General features: G+C 46.4%; 1 protein-coding gene across 1 annotated transcript; it reads right to left on the bottom strand.

Annotated features, from left to right (window-relative positions):
* Window positions 1-8,811: 8,811 nt before the first annotated feature.
* Window positions 8,812-10,501, bottom strand: ZNHIT2 (zinc finger HIT-type containing 2). Its single transcript, XM_033954415.1, has one exon. The coding sequence runs from the start codon at window positions 10,310-10,312 to the stop codon at window positions 9,017-9,019; it is 1,296 nt and encodes a 431-aa protein (XP_033810306.1). The 5' UTR covers window positions 10,313-10,501; the 3' UTR covers window positions 8,812-9,016.
* Window positions 10,502-14,281: the final 3,780 nt, after the last annotated feature.

Genomic DNA, 14,281 nt, shown 5'->3' with positions numbered 1-14,281 from the left:
TTAAAGGGAAAGCAACCCTTCAGACTGACACTATCTCAGGATTTTTTTTTTTTAACAGAAGATTCCACTGGCTCTCAAAGCAATATGCCTTGCTTGAATTAGGGGGCAAGGCTTACTGTTGAGGCACCTCTAAAAAAAATGTTGGGGAGGTGGAGGAAATGGGGGGAGGGACCCAGCACGAGACCTGCTGAGGTCGGACGGACCCCCAAACAGGGCTCAAGCTCAATCTGGCACAAAAACAGGGACCAGGATCCCTAAACAAATTCTAACAGCCCTACCAAGGGAGAAGTGTATAGCTCCTCGCACCTGCTGAGACTGAAAGAAAACTGATAGGAATAGGGGAAGGTACCTCTTATGTACTGTTCCACAGTTTTGTTTCAGTCTCCTACTGTAAACCGCGTCGAGCTCTACGAACGTGGAGATGTTGCGGTATACAAACCTAAGGATTAGATTAGATTACCTGCTGGCCATGATGAGAGATATACCCATTCGTAAGGACTATACCAGTCTACCAGACACTATAGAATTTGGAAGAATACTTACTTTGTAAATAGATCTGTGCCAGAGCCTCTAATGTAAATATAAAATATAAATATTCCAGCTGATGAGGACCCTCAAGCTAGGTCAGCTGAAGACTTCCTCTGAAGGTGGCTGGGGTGCATTTTGCCAAGCTTGGCAGGCAGGCAGCAGCAGCATTCGAGTCACAGATGCTAGCACCTCAATGGCTCAGGGATGCTGCCAGTGACTGCTATGCTTGGTGGAGGGAAGTTCTAGTCACTTTTGTTGGTCCTCAGCTGGTGGTGCTTGGGGATCCCCACCAGCCACAGCAAGGGTCAGGAAGTACTTCAACACTAGAGAAACAAAACCAGAAATACATTTCCTCTTCTGTTGAAAACAATACATAAGCACATAAGCAATGCCTCTGCCGGGTCAGACCTGAGGTCCATCGTGCCCAGCAGTCCGCTCACGCGGCGGCCCAACAGGTCCAGAACCTGCGTAATAATCCTCTATCTATACCCCTCTATCCCCTTTTCCAACAGGAAATTGTCCAATCCTTTCTTAAACCTCAGTACCGTACTCTGCCCTATTACATCCTCTGGAAGCGCATTCCAGGTGTCCACCACCCGCTGAGTAAAGAAAAACTTCCTAGCATTTGTTTTGAATCTATCCCCTTCTAATTTTTCCGAATGCCCTCTTGTTCTTTTATGTTTTGAAAGTATGAAGAATCTGTCTCTCTCCACTTTCTCTATGCCCTTCATGATCTTGTAGGTCTCTATCATGTCTCCTCTGAGTCTCCGCTTTTCCAGGGAGAAGAGCTCCAGCTTCTCCAATCTTTCAGTGTATGAAAGGTTTTCCATGCCCTTAATCATTCATGTCGCTCTCCTCTGGACCCTCTCAAGTATTGCCATATCCTTCTTAAGATGCGGTGACCAATACTGAACACAGTACTCCAGGTGCGGGCGCACCATTGCCCGATACAACGGCAGGATGACTTCTTTCGTTCTGGTCGTAATACCATTTTTAATAATACCCAACATTCTGTTCGCCTTCTTCGCGGCTGCTGCGCATTGCGCCGTTGACTTCATTGTTGTATCCACCAGTACACCCAAATCTCTTTCAAGGTTACTTCCCTCTAATACTAATCCCCCCATTTGGTAGCTGAACATCGGGTTCTTTCTCCCTATATGCATGACCTTGCATTTCCCTACATTGAATTTCATCTGCCATTTATTCGCCCACTCCTCCAGTTTGCTTAGGTCCCTTTGTAGGTCCTCACACTCTTCCGTAGTTCTGACCCTTCTACAGAGTTTAGTGTCATCCGCAAATTTTATAACTTCACATTTCGTCCCCGTTTCCAGGTCATTAATAAATACATTGAACAGCAGCGGTCCAAGTACAGACCCCTGCGGAACTCCACTCGTGACTTTTCTCCAACCCGAGTAGTGACCCTTCACTCCAACCCTCTGTCTCCTGCCTGCCAACCAGTGTTTGACCCATCTGTGTACGTCCCCTTCCACCCCGTGGTTCCACAGCTTCCTAAGTAACCGCTCATGGGGTACCTTGTCAAAGGCCTTTTGGAAGTCAAGGTAGATGATGTCTACAGGTTCCCTTTTGTCCAAATGGCTGTTTACCCCCTCGAAGAAGTGCAGTAAGTTTGTTTTGCACGATCTTCCCTTGCAGAAGCCATGTTGGCTCGCTTTCATCAGCCCATTTTTTTCGATGTGCTCACAGATGCTGTCCTTTATCAGTGCTTCTACCATCTTGCCTGGAACCGATGTCAAACTTACCGGCCTATAGTTTCCCGGGTCTCCTCTTGACCCCTTTTTAAAGATAGGTGTAACATTTGCTATCTTCCAGTCCTCCGGTATCTCTCCAGTTTTCAAGGATAGGTTGCAAACTCGTTGGAGTATTTCCGCTATCTCATTTCTTAGTTCTTTTAGTACCCTAGGGTGGATTCCGTCTGGGCCTGGTGATTTGTCGCTTTTCAATCTATCTATCTGTTGGAGGACATCCTCATGGCTCACCTCTATTGCCGACAGTTTTTCTTCTTGATCACCATGGAAGATCACGTCTGGTTCCGGTACATTGGATGTGTCCTCGCTTGTGAAGACTGACGAGAAGAATTTGTTTAACCTGTCAGCTACCTCTTTTTGCTCCTTTATCACTCCCTTTTTATCTCCATCATCCAACGGTCCTACTTCCTCCCTCGCTGGTTTCTTCCCCTTAACATATCTGAAGAATGATTTGAAGTTTTTTGCCTCCCTGGCCAGTCTCTCTTCGTATTCTCTTTTCGCTCTCCTAACCACTTGGTGACATTTTCTTTGGCCTTTCCTGTGTTCATCCCAGTTTTCCCCAGTCTGGTCCTTTTTCCATTTCCGGAATGATTTTTTTTTGTCTCCTATCGCTTTCTTCACCTCATTGTTTATCCATGCGGGATCTTTTGTTTGGTTTTTTTTGCACCCTTTTCTAAATATGGGGATGTACATATGTTGTGCTTCTTGCACTGTGCCCTTGAATAGAGACCAGGCTTGCTCTACAGTTTCTGTTTTCCTTGAGCTGTTTCTAAGTTTTTTTCTTAAGATTGCTCTCATAGCATCATAGTTCCCTTTCTTGAAGTTGAGCGTTGTCACTGTGGTTCTTTTCCCTTTTGTTGTACTTACTCCTAATTTGTACTGGATCATGTTGTGATCACTGTTTCCTATTGGCCCTACTACTTCCACTTCTTTTGCAGGTCCCCCTAATCCGTTGAGGATTAGGTCAAGAGTGGCATCTCCTCTTGTTGGTTCCTTGACAAGCTGATCCATAAAGCAGTCGCTCACAGCCTCTAAGAATTCTGTTTCCCTCGCACAGTTTGAGTTTCCAATACTCCAGTTTATCCCGGGGTAGTTGAAATCTCCCATTACTGTCACATTCCTGTTGTTGCCTTCCCGCCTCAATTCTGCCGCCAGATCTTTGTCGTTTGCTTCCGTTTGTCCAGGTGGACGATGGTATAGACCCAATCTTATGTCAAGGCCACCTTTTCCTGGTAATTTGACCCATAATGACTCCAGTCCTTCCGCCTTTGGTTCTATATCCACTCCGGTCGAGGGAATGGTGTCTTTTATGTATAGTGCTATTCCTCCACCCTTCTTGTTGGTCCTGTCTCTTCTATAGAGTTTGTACCCTGGCAGCACTACGTCCCATTGGTTATCCTCGTTCCACCATGTTTCCGTGATTCCAATGATGTCTAGGTTTTCTTTTATGGCTATGGCTTCTAATTCTCCCATTTTGGACTTTAGGCTCCTTGCATTAGCGTACAAGCAATTTAAGTCCTGGTCTTTTCTTTTCTCTGCTGGTTTTACATGTGTTTTGCTCCCCATACCATCCCCTATTTGGGCTGTCGGTCCCTCATTTCTGTTCCCTTCTTCCTTATTTTTTGGTGTATCTTTTCTGTTCCTTTGTTTCTTATTTTTTGGTGTATCTTTTTCGTCTACATCCTGATTTCCTGATCTCTCCTGTTCCTCTAATTTTATCTGATTGTCCTTTTTGTTGGTCAACAGCTTCTGTTGTTCGTCTCTTGCCTGTTCCCAGCATTTTTCCCTCTCAGTATCTTCTTTGGATACTCTTGTCCGAACCGTCGACGTCAGGTCAACTATCGGCTTTCCCCTTTTTCTCAGTTTAAAGCCTGCTCAATTCCTCTCTTGACGTTGTTTGCTAGCAGTCTCGTTCCTGCCTTGCTCAGGTGTAGTCCGTCCCTCCTGAAGAGCTTGTTCTTCCCCCAAAAAGTTGTCCAGTTTCTTATAAAAAGGAATCCTTCTTCTTCGCACCATCTCCTCAACCATGCGTTTATTGCTTGTAGCTCGGACTGCCTCTTCACGTCTGCCCTCGGTACTGGCAAAATCTCTGAGAATGCTATCTTCTGTGTCCTCAGCTTCAGTTTCCTTCCCAGGATCTTGAACTGTTCAATTATCGTAGTCCTGCTGTAATTTCTCCTGTTGACATCATTTGTTCCCACGTGGATTATCACTGCTGTCTCTTCTGTTTCTGCTCCGTCTAGGATCCTCTCGACTCTGTCGGTGATGTCCTTCGTTCTTGCTCCTGGGAGACAGGTCACTAGCCGATCCTCTCCCTCCTGCTACGTGACTGTCCACTTCTCTCATGATTGAGTCTCCCACGACAACTGCAGATTTCCCCTTCTTCAGCTTCCTCACAGGTCTCAAGTCTGTATCCTCTGTTATATACATTTCCCAAAGCTAACATATTTCAGTCAATAATTTTTTTTTACATCTTTGTTGTCTGGAGATTTATTTTTCAGAGTTTGTCCCAGTTTCTCTCTTTTTCTGCTTTCCTGTCTTCTGCAAATTCTTCTTCAACTTCAAGCGATTACTGTCCATTGGTTCCTCCTACCATGGTCTAGCATTTCTCTCTTTCTCACCTCCCATTGTACAGTATCCTCTCTTCTATCCTAGCTCATTCTCCCTTTACCCCTTCCCACTCTTGAACAGCATTCCTTCCTCTCCTTCACTCTCAATGTGCAACATATTTCCATCTTTCTCTCATCCCCTGTTGCTGCAAAGGGAGTTGTGAAAGAGAGGGATCCCATCCCCATCCAATGTCTCCCTCTCTCATCCCTCAGACCATGTGCAGCAATTTTCGCCTTTGCTCACTCAAAACGAGCCGCGAAAGTAAAGGGGAGGGAGGTAGATAGATACAATCGGGTAGGGAGGGGGCCACTTGAGGGGTGCCGAAGGGCGGTGAGGTAGCGAGAGGGAATGGTGGTGGAGGAAAGGAACAGACGCTGAAAGAACATGGGGAAGACAGAGTGGGGAGAAGACGCTGATTTATAAATTGACAATTGTACAGAATATTGTTTCTTTTTATACTTTAATATAATAAGTTCAATATAAAACAATTCAAGGCTTGTGTGGATGGAATCAGGTGGTTTGTGGGGATGAGAACCGAGCTTACGGGGATTAGTCCAATAAAATGGTATTTTCTTATTTCTCATTATTTGTTTTATTTTTATTAATTTGTAAAGTGGTGATTGTTATGTATCAGTTTTTTCAAATTTACATCTACTGTCTTTATATTTTGCACAGTATTAGAGGACATGTATTACTGTTTTTGTGGTGTTGCATTGTATGCAGAGTCTGGTTTCTTGGCAGTTCAGTTTAACTTTTGTCTACATATTTCTATTTTAGTTTGTGATTATTCCATATTGGGCGAGGGTGTATCTATCTGTGTGTATGAAAGGGACATAGCTTTCTGATAGCATCGACTGTACAGGATCAATTGACTGTGCAGGATCTGGTTTGTTTAGTTTTACAATGTATGTGTTGGTGTTCTAGTGCTCACTGCAGTGTTTAAGATGCTGCCTTTTCCTAGGTACACTCTTGTTGTGGATATGTAGATTGTTACTAAAAATCATATTTTTCATATAGATGGGGGGGGGGGGGGGGTCAAAAAATGATAGGCCCCGGGTGTCACATATGCTAGGTACGCCACTGTGAGGTGTTGCTAGACTGAAAGCCACAGAGTAGATCAGAAATGGAGAACAGAGAGTGGGGAGAAGACGCTGAAAGGAAATGTGGAAGAGAGACTGGGAGAAGACGCTGAAGGGAAATGGGGAACAAAGAGTGGGGAGAAGACGCTGGAAGGGAAGAAGACAGATATGCCAGACTATGGGGGAGTGGAGGGAAGAAGATGGGTGCCAGCAATGGGGGGGGGGGGGTTGAAGGGAGTGACACAGTAACAGAGCAAATGGAAGATGAGGGAAGTGGAAACCAGACAACATAGGTATAAAAAAATGTATATTTATTTTGCTTTAGGATAAAGTAGTATATTAATTGTGTTTATAAAAATTTATAACCAAAGCCCTGGCAGCTGAACATCTCTTTCTCTAGTTCAGCAGCCAGATTTTGATTTATAAGGAAGGAATAAGCTAAGTATTGCAGTACTGAGGCTTGTATGGATGCTGCAAAGACGGGGACAGTGGTCGCGGGGACTGGACCAAATTTTTTTCCCGTGTCATTCTCTAATATCCAATTCTCTTTCTTCCATTCCCCGTGTGCACCTTTCTTTCCCTCTCACTCACTATCCATACCCAACAATTCTCCCTATTTCCTCTCCCTTCAGCTACTCTATCCTTCCCTTCATCCTATGTCCCAAGTTCGTGCCTCCTTCCTCTCCCTTTTGTGTCCCAAGTTCATGCCCACTCCCTTCCTTGTGTCCAAACATGCTCCCTCCTTTTTGTGTCCCAAGTTTGTGCTCCTCCCGTGACCCAACGCGCCCCCCTCTCGCCCTTCCTTAGTCCAACGTGCACTTGTTTGCTTCTTCCCTCCTTTCTGTGGCCCAACTACTTCCATGCCCCCCTCCCAAGAGACTGTTCTAGAGCCATCCAGGTCAGCTGCCTCCATCTTGCATTCAAGCCGCACTTACTTCTTGGCAGGGCTGTGGATCCTGCATGTGGCTAACCCGGAAGCGTTCTCTCTGATGTCAGCAGAAAGGCTTCCGGGTTGGCTGTGGGTGGTCAGCTGGGAGCTCTGCATGCTGCTTTGGGGAGGGGTGGAGTGTGGCTGGAGGGCAGGAAAAGGAGACACACTACTGAGGTAACATTTGAGCCCCTTGAGGTAGCTTCATCCCCATCGTCTCTGTACCTGTATAGCTCTCTATGGCAGAGCAGAAGGGGTATCCTGCTCTAATCCCTTCCTTCCAGCCTTCAGGGAAGAGGAATGGAGGAAGTGAGCCTGGAATAGAGAACAATTACTTGAAAGTCCCTCATTCAGCCTATTTCTTCCAGTTGCTCCTCCCACCCTCAGTTCCACTTCCTTTTTCTCTGTAAGTTAGGCCTTGCCTACATGTATCACACAACCTCATTCCCTTGCGAGTAGGTGTACAGAAAAAAAAAAAAATTATGGGATGGCGTACAGATTGAAATTAAAACAAGGATGATGATAGCCTAGTGCAGGGGTGCCCAATACGTCGATCGGGAAGGCAATGCGAGTCGATCGTGGAGCCCATCCCAGGTTCCGTGATAGACTCATGTTGCCGTCCTGATTGACCGGCCGATCAGCCTTCCTCTCCCCACAGTTCCCCACCGGTCATCACTTCACACCCCTTCTCGCTGCGCCCTTCCTTGCCCGACTGCCAGAACCCATCTTCCCTATCTTGCTTTCTCCCGTAGACAATCTTTGATAGACTGGGGTATGATGTCACTTCCTTCGGGAGAAGGCGGGGGTTAGGTCTAGGGAAGTCACGATCCTGGAGAGCTGAGCGCCGACTGCCTCTGGCGGAATCAACAGAGCCGCCAGACTGAAGAAAGGCAGTCGGGAGCAGCTGCTGCTCTGATGTCTTGAGCCTGATAATGGGAAGTTGAGGGGGGAGGGGCGCTACGCATTCTTGTAAGTGCCATGCTGAAAGGAAACTGGAACGGCTCTCATGGAAGGATTTATAGACTGGCTTTTTCTTTTCCTCGGCCCTGGGCGTCCAGAGATTTGGGCCTGCAGAAGCCTCGCGCTGACCAGCATTCCTCTCCCCGACGTCAATTCTGACATCGGAGAGGAATTTCTGGGCCAGCCAATCGCTGCCTGGCTGGCCCGGAACTTCCTCTCCAACATCAGATTTGAAGGGGAGCGGAACGCTGGTCAGCGCAAGGCTTCTGCAGGGAGAGCTTGGGGTGGCGGTGGCAAACCTAGTGGCTTGGGGGAGGGCAGGGAGAAATAAACAAAGGGGGCAGGCAGGGAGACAAAGAAAGAAGGGAAACAGAAAGAAAGAGGCAACAGGGAGATAGAAAGTGGGCATGGAAAGAAAGAGAAAGAAAGAACAGGAGGCAGGGAGAAAGAAAGAAAAAGTTGGGGGAGAGAATGAGGTCTGGAGGAGAGAAAGCATATAGGAGGCTGAAAGAAGGGAAGAAATATTGGATGCAGGAGTGGGCTGAAGTTAGAAGATGTCAGAAGAAGTGAAGCCAGAGTGAAGTGAGAAGAAGTCAGAAGAAAGTGCAACCAGAGACTCATGTAATCACCAGACAACAAAAGTAGGAAACATGTTTTTATTTTCAATTTAGTGATCAAAATGTGTGTGTTTTGAGAATTCATTATCTGCTGTCTATATTTTGCACTATGGCTCCCTTTTACTAAACCGCAATAGCGGTTTTTAGCGCAAGGAGCCTATGAGCGTCGAGAGCAGCATGGGGCATTCAGCGCAGCTCCCTGAGCTAAAAACTGTTATGTGGTTTAGTAAAAAGGGAGGGGGTATATGTCTTTTTTGTATAGTTGTTCCTGAGGTGACAGTGCACTTTGAAAAAACCCCAGAATATGAATGATAATTAACATTTTCTCTGCCTTTCAGTGTGCTTTGTGGGGTTTTAAAAAATTATTTTATTGTTGGTAATCATTTTGACTTGGTCATTTTAAAAGTAGCTCGCAAGCCCAAAAAGTGTGGGCACCCCTGGCTAGTGGCTTTTCCCTCTGATTTAGAATCTTTAATTTTTTGGTAATGCATCAGAAACAAATTAAACAGAGTTCAAATTAATAATGCATCAGTCTAACTCTTGAATAAGCACTTTTTTCTCTGGGGGCTTTTTACCACCCCAGGCTTTCTCTAACTCTTTAGTAATAATATCAATTTCTTTTAACCCATCCCTGTGGATCCTGAATTCTGTCTGTGCTTCCACAGCCAGGAACATTAATATTTCCTCATGTTCATTAGCCCAAGCAAGCAGAAATTCACATTTTTTTTGGGCCTCAAAGAGTTTCTTCTTGTGTTCTTTCTCCAACTGTTTCTTGCCATTTCTCAACAGTCCAGCCAGATGTGATAAAGCTGCTAAAGTATAGGTCTTCTGGCTAGCCTTGTTTTCTCCCATTAGTACATGAGCCACACTTTTCATGGCTTCAGAGGGTCTCCTGGGGTCACTGGTGTACCTCCCAGACAACACAGCCAGGACACCAGCTTGCAAGGCCTCTGCAGTTGAATTGAAGACCTGCCTGGAGTTTAGCACCCCAGACACCCCTAACACCGTCTCGCAAAACTCCTGCAGCATGAAATCATCACTTATGTCCCCATTGTACAGCTTGAGACTAAACGTATAGGCATAAAGAACATTGATAACACTGAAGGGCACAAGTGGAGATGGTGTGTGGGTCAGAGTGCTCAGACGAGGTATTGTGGCAGCAATAGGTGGCATGTTCTCTTTTCCCTGGAGCAGGGATCCAGTTATTTCAGTGACCTCCGAAGTGCACTTTTGGAGTGCTGGTCCTCTCTTTTGCTTTATTACTGCTGCCTCTTGGATGGCGTCCTCTCTTTCCCGGTCTCTTCCCTCTTCGTTGACCCCTTCCTCCAGCACTAACTGAGCAGCCTTGTGTCTCTCCCACCACGGCTCCCACTCCGGCACCAGGGCGCCAATGCCGCCGCCTGTGAGCAACCGCTGGAACTCCTCCTTCTCCTGGGGGGAAAGCCGGGCCCAGAGCTGCCGCTCCCCCTCCTCCAGGAGGTCCCCTCGCAGATCTAAGGCGCCGCTGCTCTGTTCAAGCTCCAAAGAGCCGTCGCCTTCTTCGTCTTGGGATCCCGCCAAGCACTTCTCCGCCCCGGGGGCGGCGCGGCTCTGCCAGTCCCGAAGCAGGATGTCCCGCATCGTCCCGTCCGCGAAGGGGCAGCGGCGTCGCAGCTCCTCCAACACGGCCCGGCGGTAAAAGGCTTCGGAGCAGCTCCGGTGAGGGGCGCTGCGGTAACAAGGCAGGGAGCAGAAGCGAACGTTGCAGCGAGAACAAGTGTAGCGGCTCGGCGAAACCAGACACAGGCCGCAGACCTCGGCTACCGTCTCTTCCTCCTCCTCCATGCTGCCTCACAGGGAAAGCAAAATACCGCCGGCACCACGTGGACGCTCTCTAGTGGCCTCTTCCGGTTAGGCGGTAGGCGGAGTCGAAGTACGCCTTCCTGTCATGTCACCGGCGTAAGTAGGGGAGAGTTAAATTAAAAATTATGCTCACCGAGAACAGGAGGGAACGGGTCCGGGAAAGGCGCGAAATACAAGATTAATCCGGACCCCCGGGGGCATTGCGCGTTGCTGTGGGGGACGAAGTAGCGCAACCGGAAGTGCTTCCGGTACAGAGAGGAAAAAAAAAGCACTCTGGGTCCTATGGAGTACTAACTCTTAATAATGGCTCCAGAACTGTTGCTTCACTATGACAGGACAGAAGCTCCCCTCTCCTCCTCTCATCTCCATTCCTGCCATTACACATAAAACCAACTTTGACTTCTTCCTACACAAAACAGACAGATCTTTACCAAATAGAGAATAGGAGACCCAAGAAGTTAAACTCAGCAAGAGAAATAAAACCAGATACACTTTTTGTACTGAACACACAGGTATCCTGGGCCCAGGATCTCCTAAAATTAGCCACCGCCCTTGCTGGTGGGGATCCCAAAGCTCTGCCAGTTGCAGTCCACACTAGAGAATAACACACAGAAAAAATTTCTCCCCATCCCCTTAAACCAGTGGTCTCAAACTCACTTTGCAGGGCCACATTTTGGATTTGTAGGTACTTAGAAGGCCTCAGAAAAAAATAGTTAATGTGTTATTAAAGAAATTACAATTTTGCATGAGGTAAAACTCTTTATAGTTTATAAATATTTCCTTTCGGCTAAGTCATAATAATATTGTAATTTATAGCTAAAGAGACATATGATCAAGAAACTTTTATGATCATGATAAACATACCGAGGGCCTTAAACTAGTACGTGGTGGGTCGAGAGTTTGAGACCACTGCCTTAAATCATCTAATCCCATCTGCACAAGCCTCTAAGTTATGATTTTATATTAAACTCATTTTCTTAAAGTATAAAAAGAAACAATATTCTATACAATTGTCATTTTATAAAAATCAAGCTAACAGAATTCTTCAGTCACACATGGCAGGAATAGTGTTAAGGGAGTACAACTACCGTGCTTCCCCGAAAATAAGTCTTATATTCATTTGGGGCCCAAAAAAGGCACTAGGTCTTATTTTCAGGGTAGGGACATGATCATCTCTCCCTTACTCTCATTCACCCCAATTTTTCCTTTCCTTTCTCTACCCTCCCATCTGTGCAGCAGAAGATTGCCCGGCTTCTATTCTTCCCTCCCATCCCTTGTGCAGCAGAACCCCTGCTGACCCTCCATCCTTCCCTCCCCGCTGACTGCAAGTGAGCCCTACCTTCAACCGAAGCAGTGTCGGGCCGGCAGCACTCTAAGGCTACTTGACCTTGTCCATCGGGGATTTCACTCTGCCATGTTACTGATGATATCATCAGTAACATGGCAGAGTGAAATCCGTGATGGACAGGGCCAAGCAGCTTGTTTAGAGTGCTGCTGGCCCAACGCTTCTTCAGTTGAAGGTAGGGCTAGCTCGCGGTCAGCGGGGAGGGAAGGATGGCCAGCAGGGGTTCAATTGCACAGTGGTGGTGGGGGGGCCGGGTTGAAGAGTTGCCAGCGAATCCCGGGACTAGGGCTTATTTTGGGGGTAGGGCTTATATTAAGACCTACCCCGAAAAATGATGCTAGGTCTTATTTTCAGGGAAACACAGTAGGGCAACTCTCCTGGTCAGAGAGCCCTAAGCAGGAAAGCTAAAGATGCATACCCTGGACTTTGTGATTCCCAGTTATGTCTAACACCAGCTCTAGCAGAATACATATTTCAAATCTGATATATTCTAATCATAAATCAAAAAATGATATTTTTTTTCCTATCTTTTGTCGTCTCATTTTATTCTTCAAATCATGTTGGTCTCGGGCACTGGTCTGTTTTGTCTACTCTTAAGTCACTTGCCACGGTCTCCTGAGCATTTGACATTTTTTTTTCTCCATGCTCATCATCCATCCTCTATCTCTGTGGATGTATTGTTTTCCATCTCCCTTCTCTGTCTCCTATATGTCCCTTTCTAGTATTTCACCTTTGCCCATCTCCCTGCCTTCATCATCTTACCATTCTATGATCCCCTCCCCCCATGTACAGTATCACTCCTCTATTTCCCTATGCCCCCAAGTTCAGCATCTTCCTTCTGCATTCTTATTCTCCCCCTTGTCTAGCCATCTTCTGTGTCCATATACCCTATTATGTCTGGCATTACCCGTTTCCATCTACCACCCCCATGCAGCATTCCTTTTTGTCCCTGTTCCTATGCCCACCCTCTCTCCTTTTTGTATATCACCATGCCCAGCTCCTCTCCTCTTACACCAATGTGTCTCTCCCTTTCCTCCTTCACTCCGCTGTTCAATATTTCACTCACTCTTCCTTCATCTCCTTGGTTCAGCTTCTTTTCCTTCCCTTTAATCCTCCATGCAGGTCCTACTTCTCTCCCTTCCCTCTAGCCCCCTTTCCATGGGTCCAACACCTCTATCCCCTCCCTCTAGTGCCCAGGTGTAGATCTGGCACTTCTCTCTTCCCTCCAGCTCCAGTCCCAACACATGGGCTTAGCACCTCTTTCCAGACCAGATCCAGCACCTGTCTCCCTTCCCTTCAGCTCCAGCAGCCCAAGCAATCTCCTAGCCCTGTCTCATCACAGGTCCAGCAGCTCACTCCCTCTCTCCCTAGTGCAGATCCAAAAGCCCCCCTCCCTCCCTCCTGATTACATGTCAAACAACAAACCCGATCCACAACTCCCTTACCGCCCTGGCCCTCCCCAGCCTCTTAGAAGCTTCAACAAAGAGGTAACGTCACCGGTCTGCTCCATGACCTTCCTCCGGCTGAGTCCTTCCTTCCAATATAACTTCCAGCTAGGAGGGGTTGTCAGGTCAGAAGTGCAGGAGACAATTGTTTTTGCTGGCTGGTTGAGTGCCAGTTAACTAGGATTCTACTGTATCTGTAAATTCTAGATACTTACCTTTTTTTCTTTACAGGTTTTCATACCTTGCCACTTGAGAAATTATCCAAAGATACAGAAACTTTCTAATCTCACTAGTGCCTTCTATAAGTAACACAAAGCAATTGTTGCTTATACAACAACATAAAAAATGGTATTGTAATTCAGCTGCATATTTGAAAGTTATATCTACATCCTTTAGCTCTATAGCAATTTCTTTACAATAGCCCCCTGAAGTAGAGCGTGACACAAGGACAAATTTGGCCCAGTCCCTGCAGGAACTCAATTTCTCTGTCCCATCCTGAGTTTTGTCGCTGTCCTATTCCTGTAAGTTCTGCCTTAACCGCACAAGCCTCAAACATTTATGATTTTAAAGTGTTGAAGGCTTGTCTAATCTAATCTTCCATTTGTGAGTCGCACATACCTATACAGGCTCAAGGTGACAGATCAAAGAGGAGGGAAAGTGGAGGGAGAAGGGGGTATGGAGAAGCTAGAGGAGTGAACAGAGAAATAGAGGGAGCTATACAGAAACTAAGACAGTTAATTGTCAAAGAGGTGAGTCTTCAGGTTTTTTCTGAATGTGGTGGTTTATCTCTTTCCTGATAGCTTCAGGTAGGTCATTCCAGGATTTTACACCCAGATAAGTTAACAGAGTGGAAAATTTGCTTGTAGTGATGGTATTTTGTGGATGGCAGGTTTAGTTGGATTCTGTTAAGGATTATTTTTGATGTCGACCAACCAGTAGAGAATAATGGGATGAGAGGGGCTGCTGAGTTTCCGTATAGAATCTGGTGTAGGATACATGATGATTTGAAAATTATTCAGGATGATATTGGGAGCTAATGTAGTTGCCTGAAGGTTGTGATTGAATCAAATTTCTTTAATTTGTAGATTAGTCTAACGGCTGTGTTCTGGATTAGTTGCAGTTTGTGGATTAGAGCAGTGGTTCCTAATCCTGTCCTAGAGG

The sequence above is a fragment of the Geotrypetes seraphini genome, chromosome 8 (assembly GCF_902459505.1).
Source record: "Geotrypetes seraphini chromosome 8, aGeoSer1.1, whole genome shotgun sequence".
NCBI lineage: Eukaryota > Metazoa > Chordata > Amphibia > Gymnophiona > Dermophiidae > Geotrypetes > Geotrypetes seraphini.
Note: the sequence above shows the minus strand (reverse complement) of the source record. Positions and strands in the feature narration are given on the sequence as shown.

Excerpts from the sequence above, each read along its gene's own strand:
- ZNHIT2 (XM_033954415.1), bottom strand. The coding sequence starts at position 10,312 with ATGGAGGAGGAGGAAGAGACGGTAGCCGAGGTCTGCGGCCTGTGTCTG.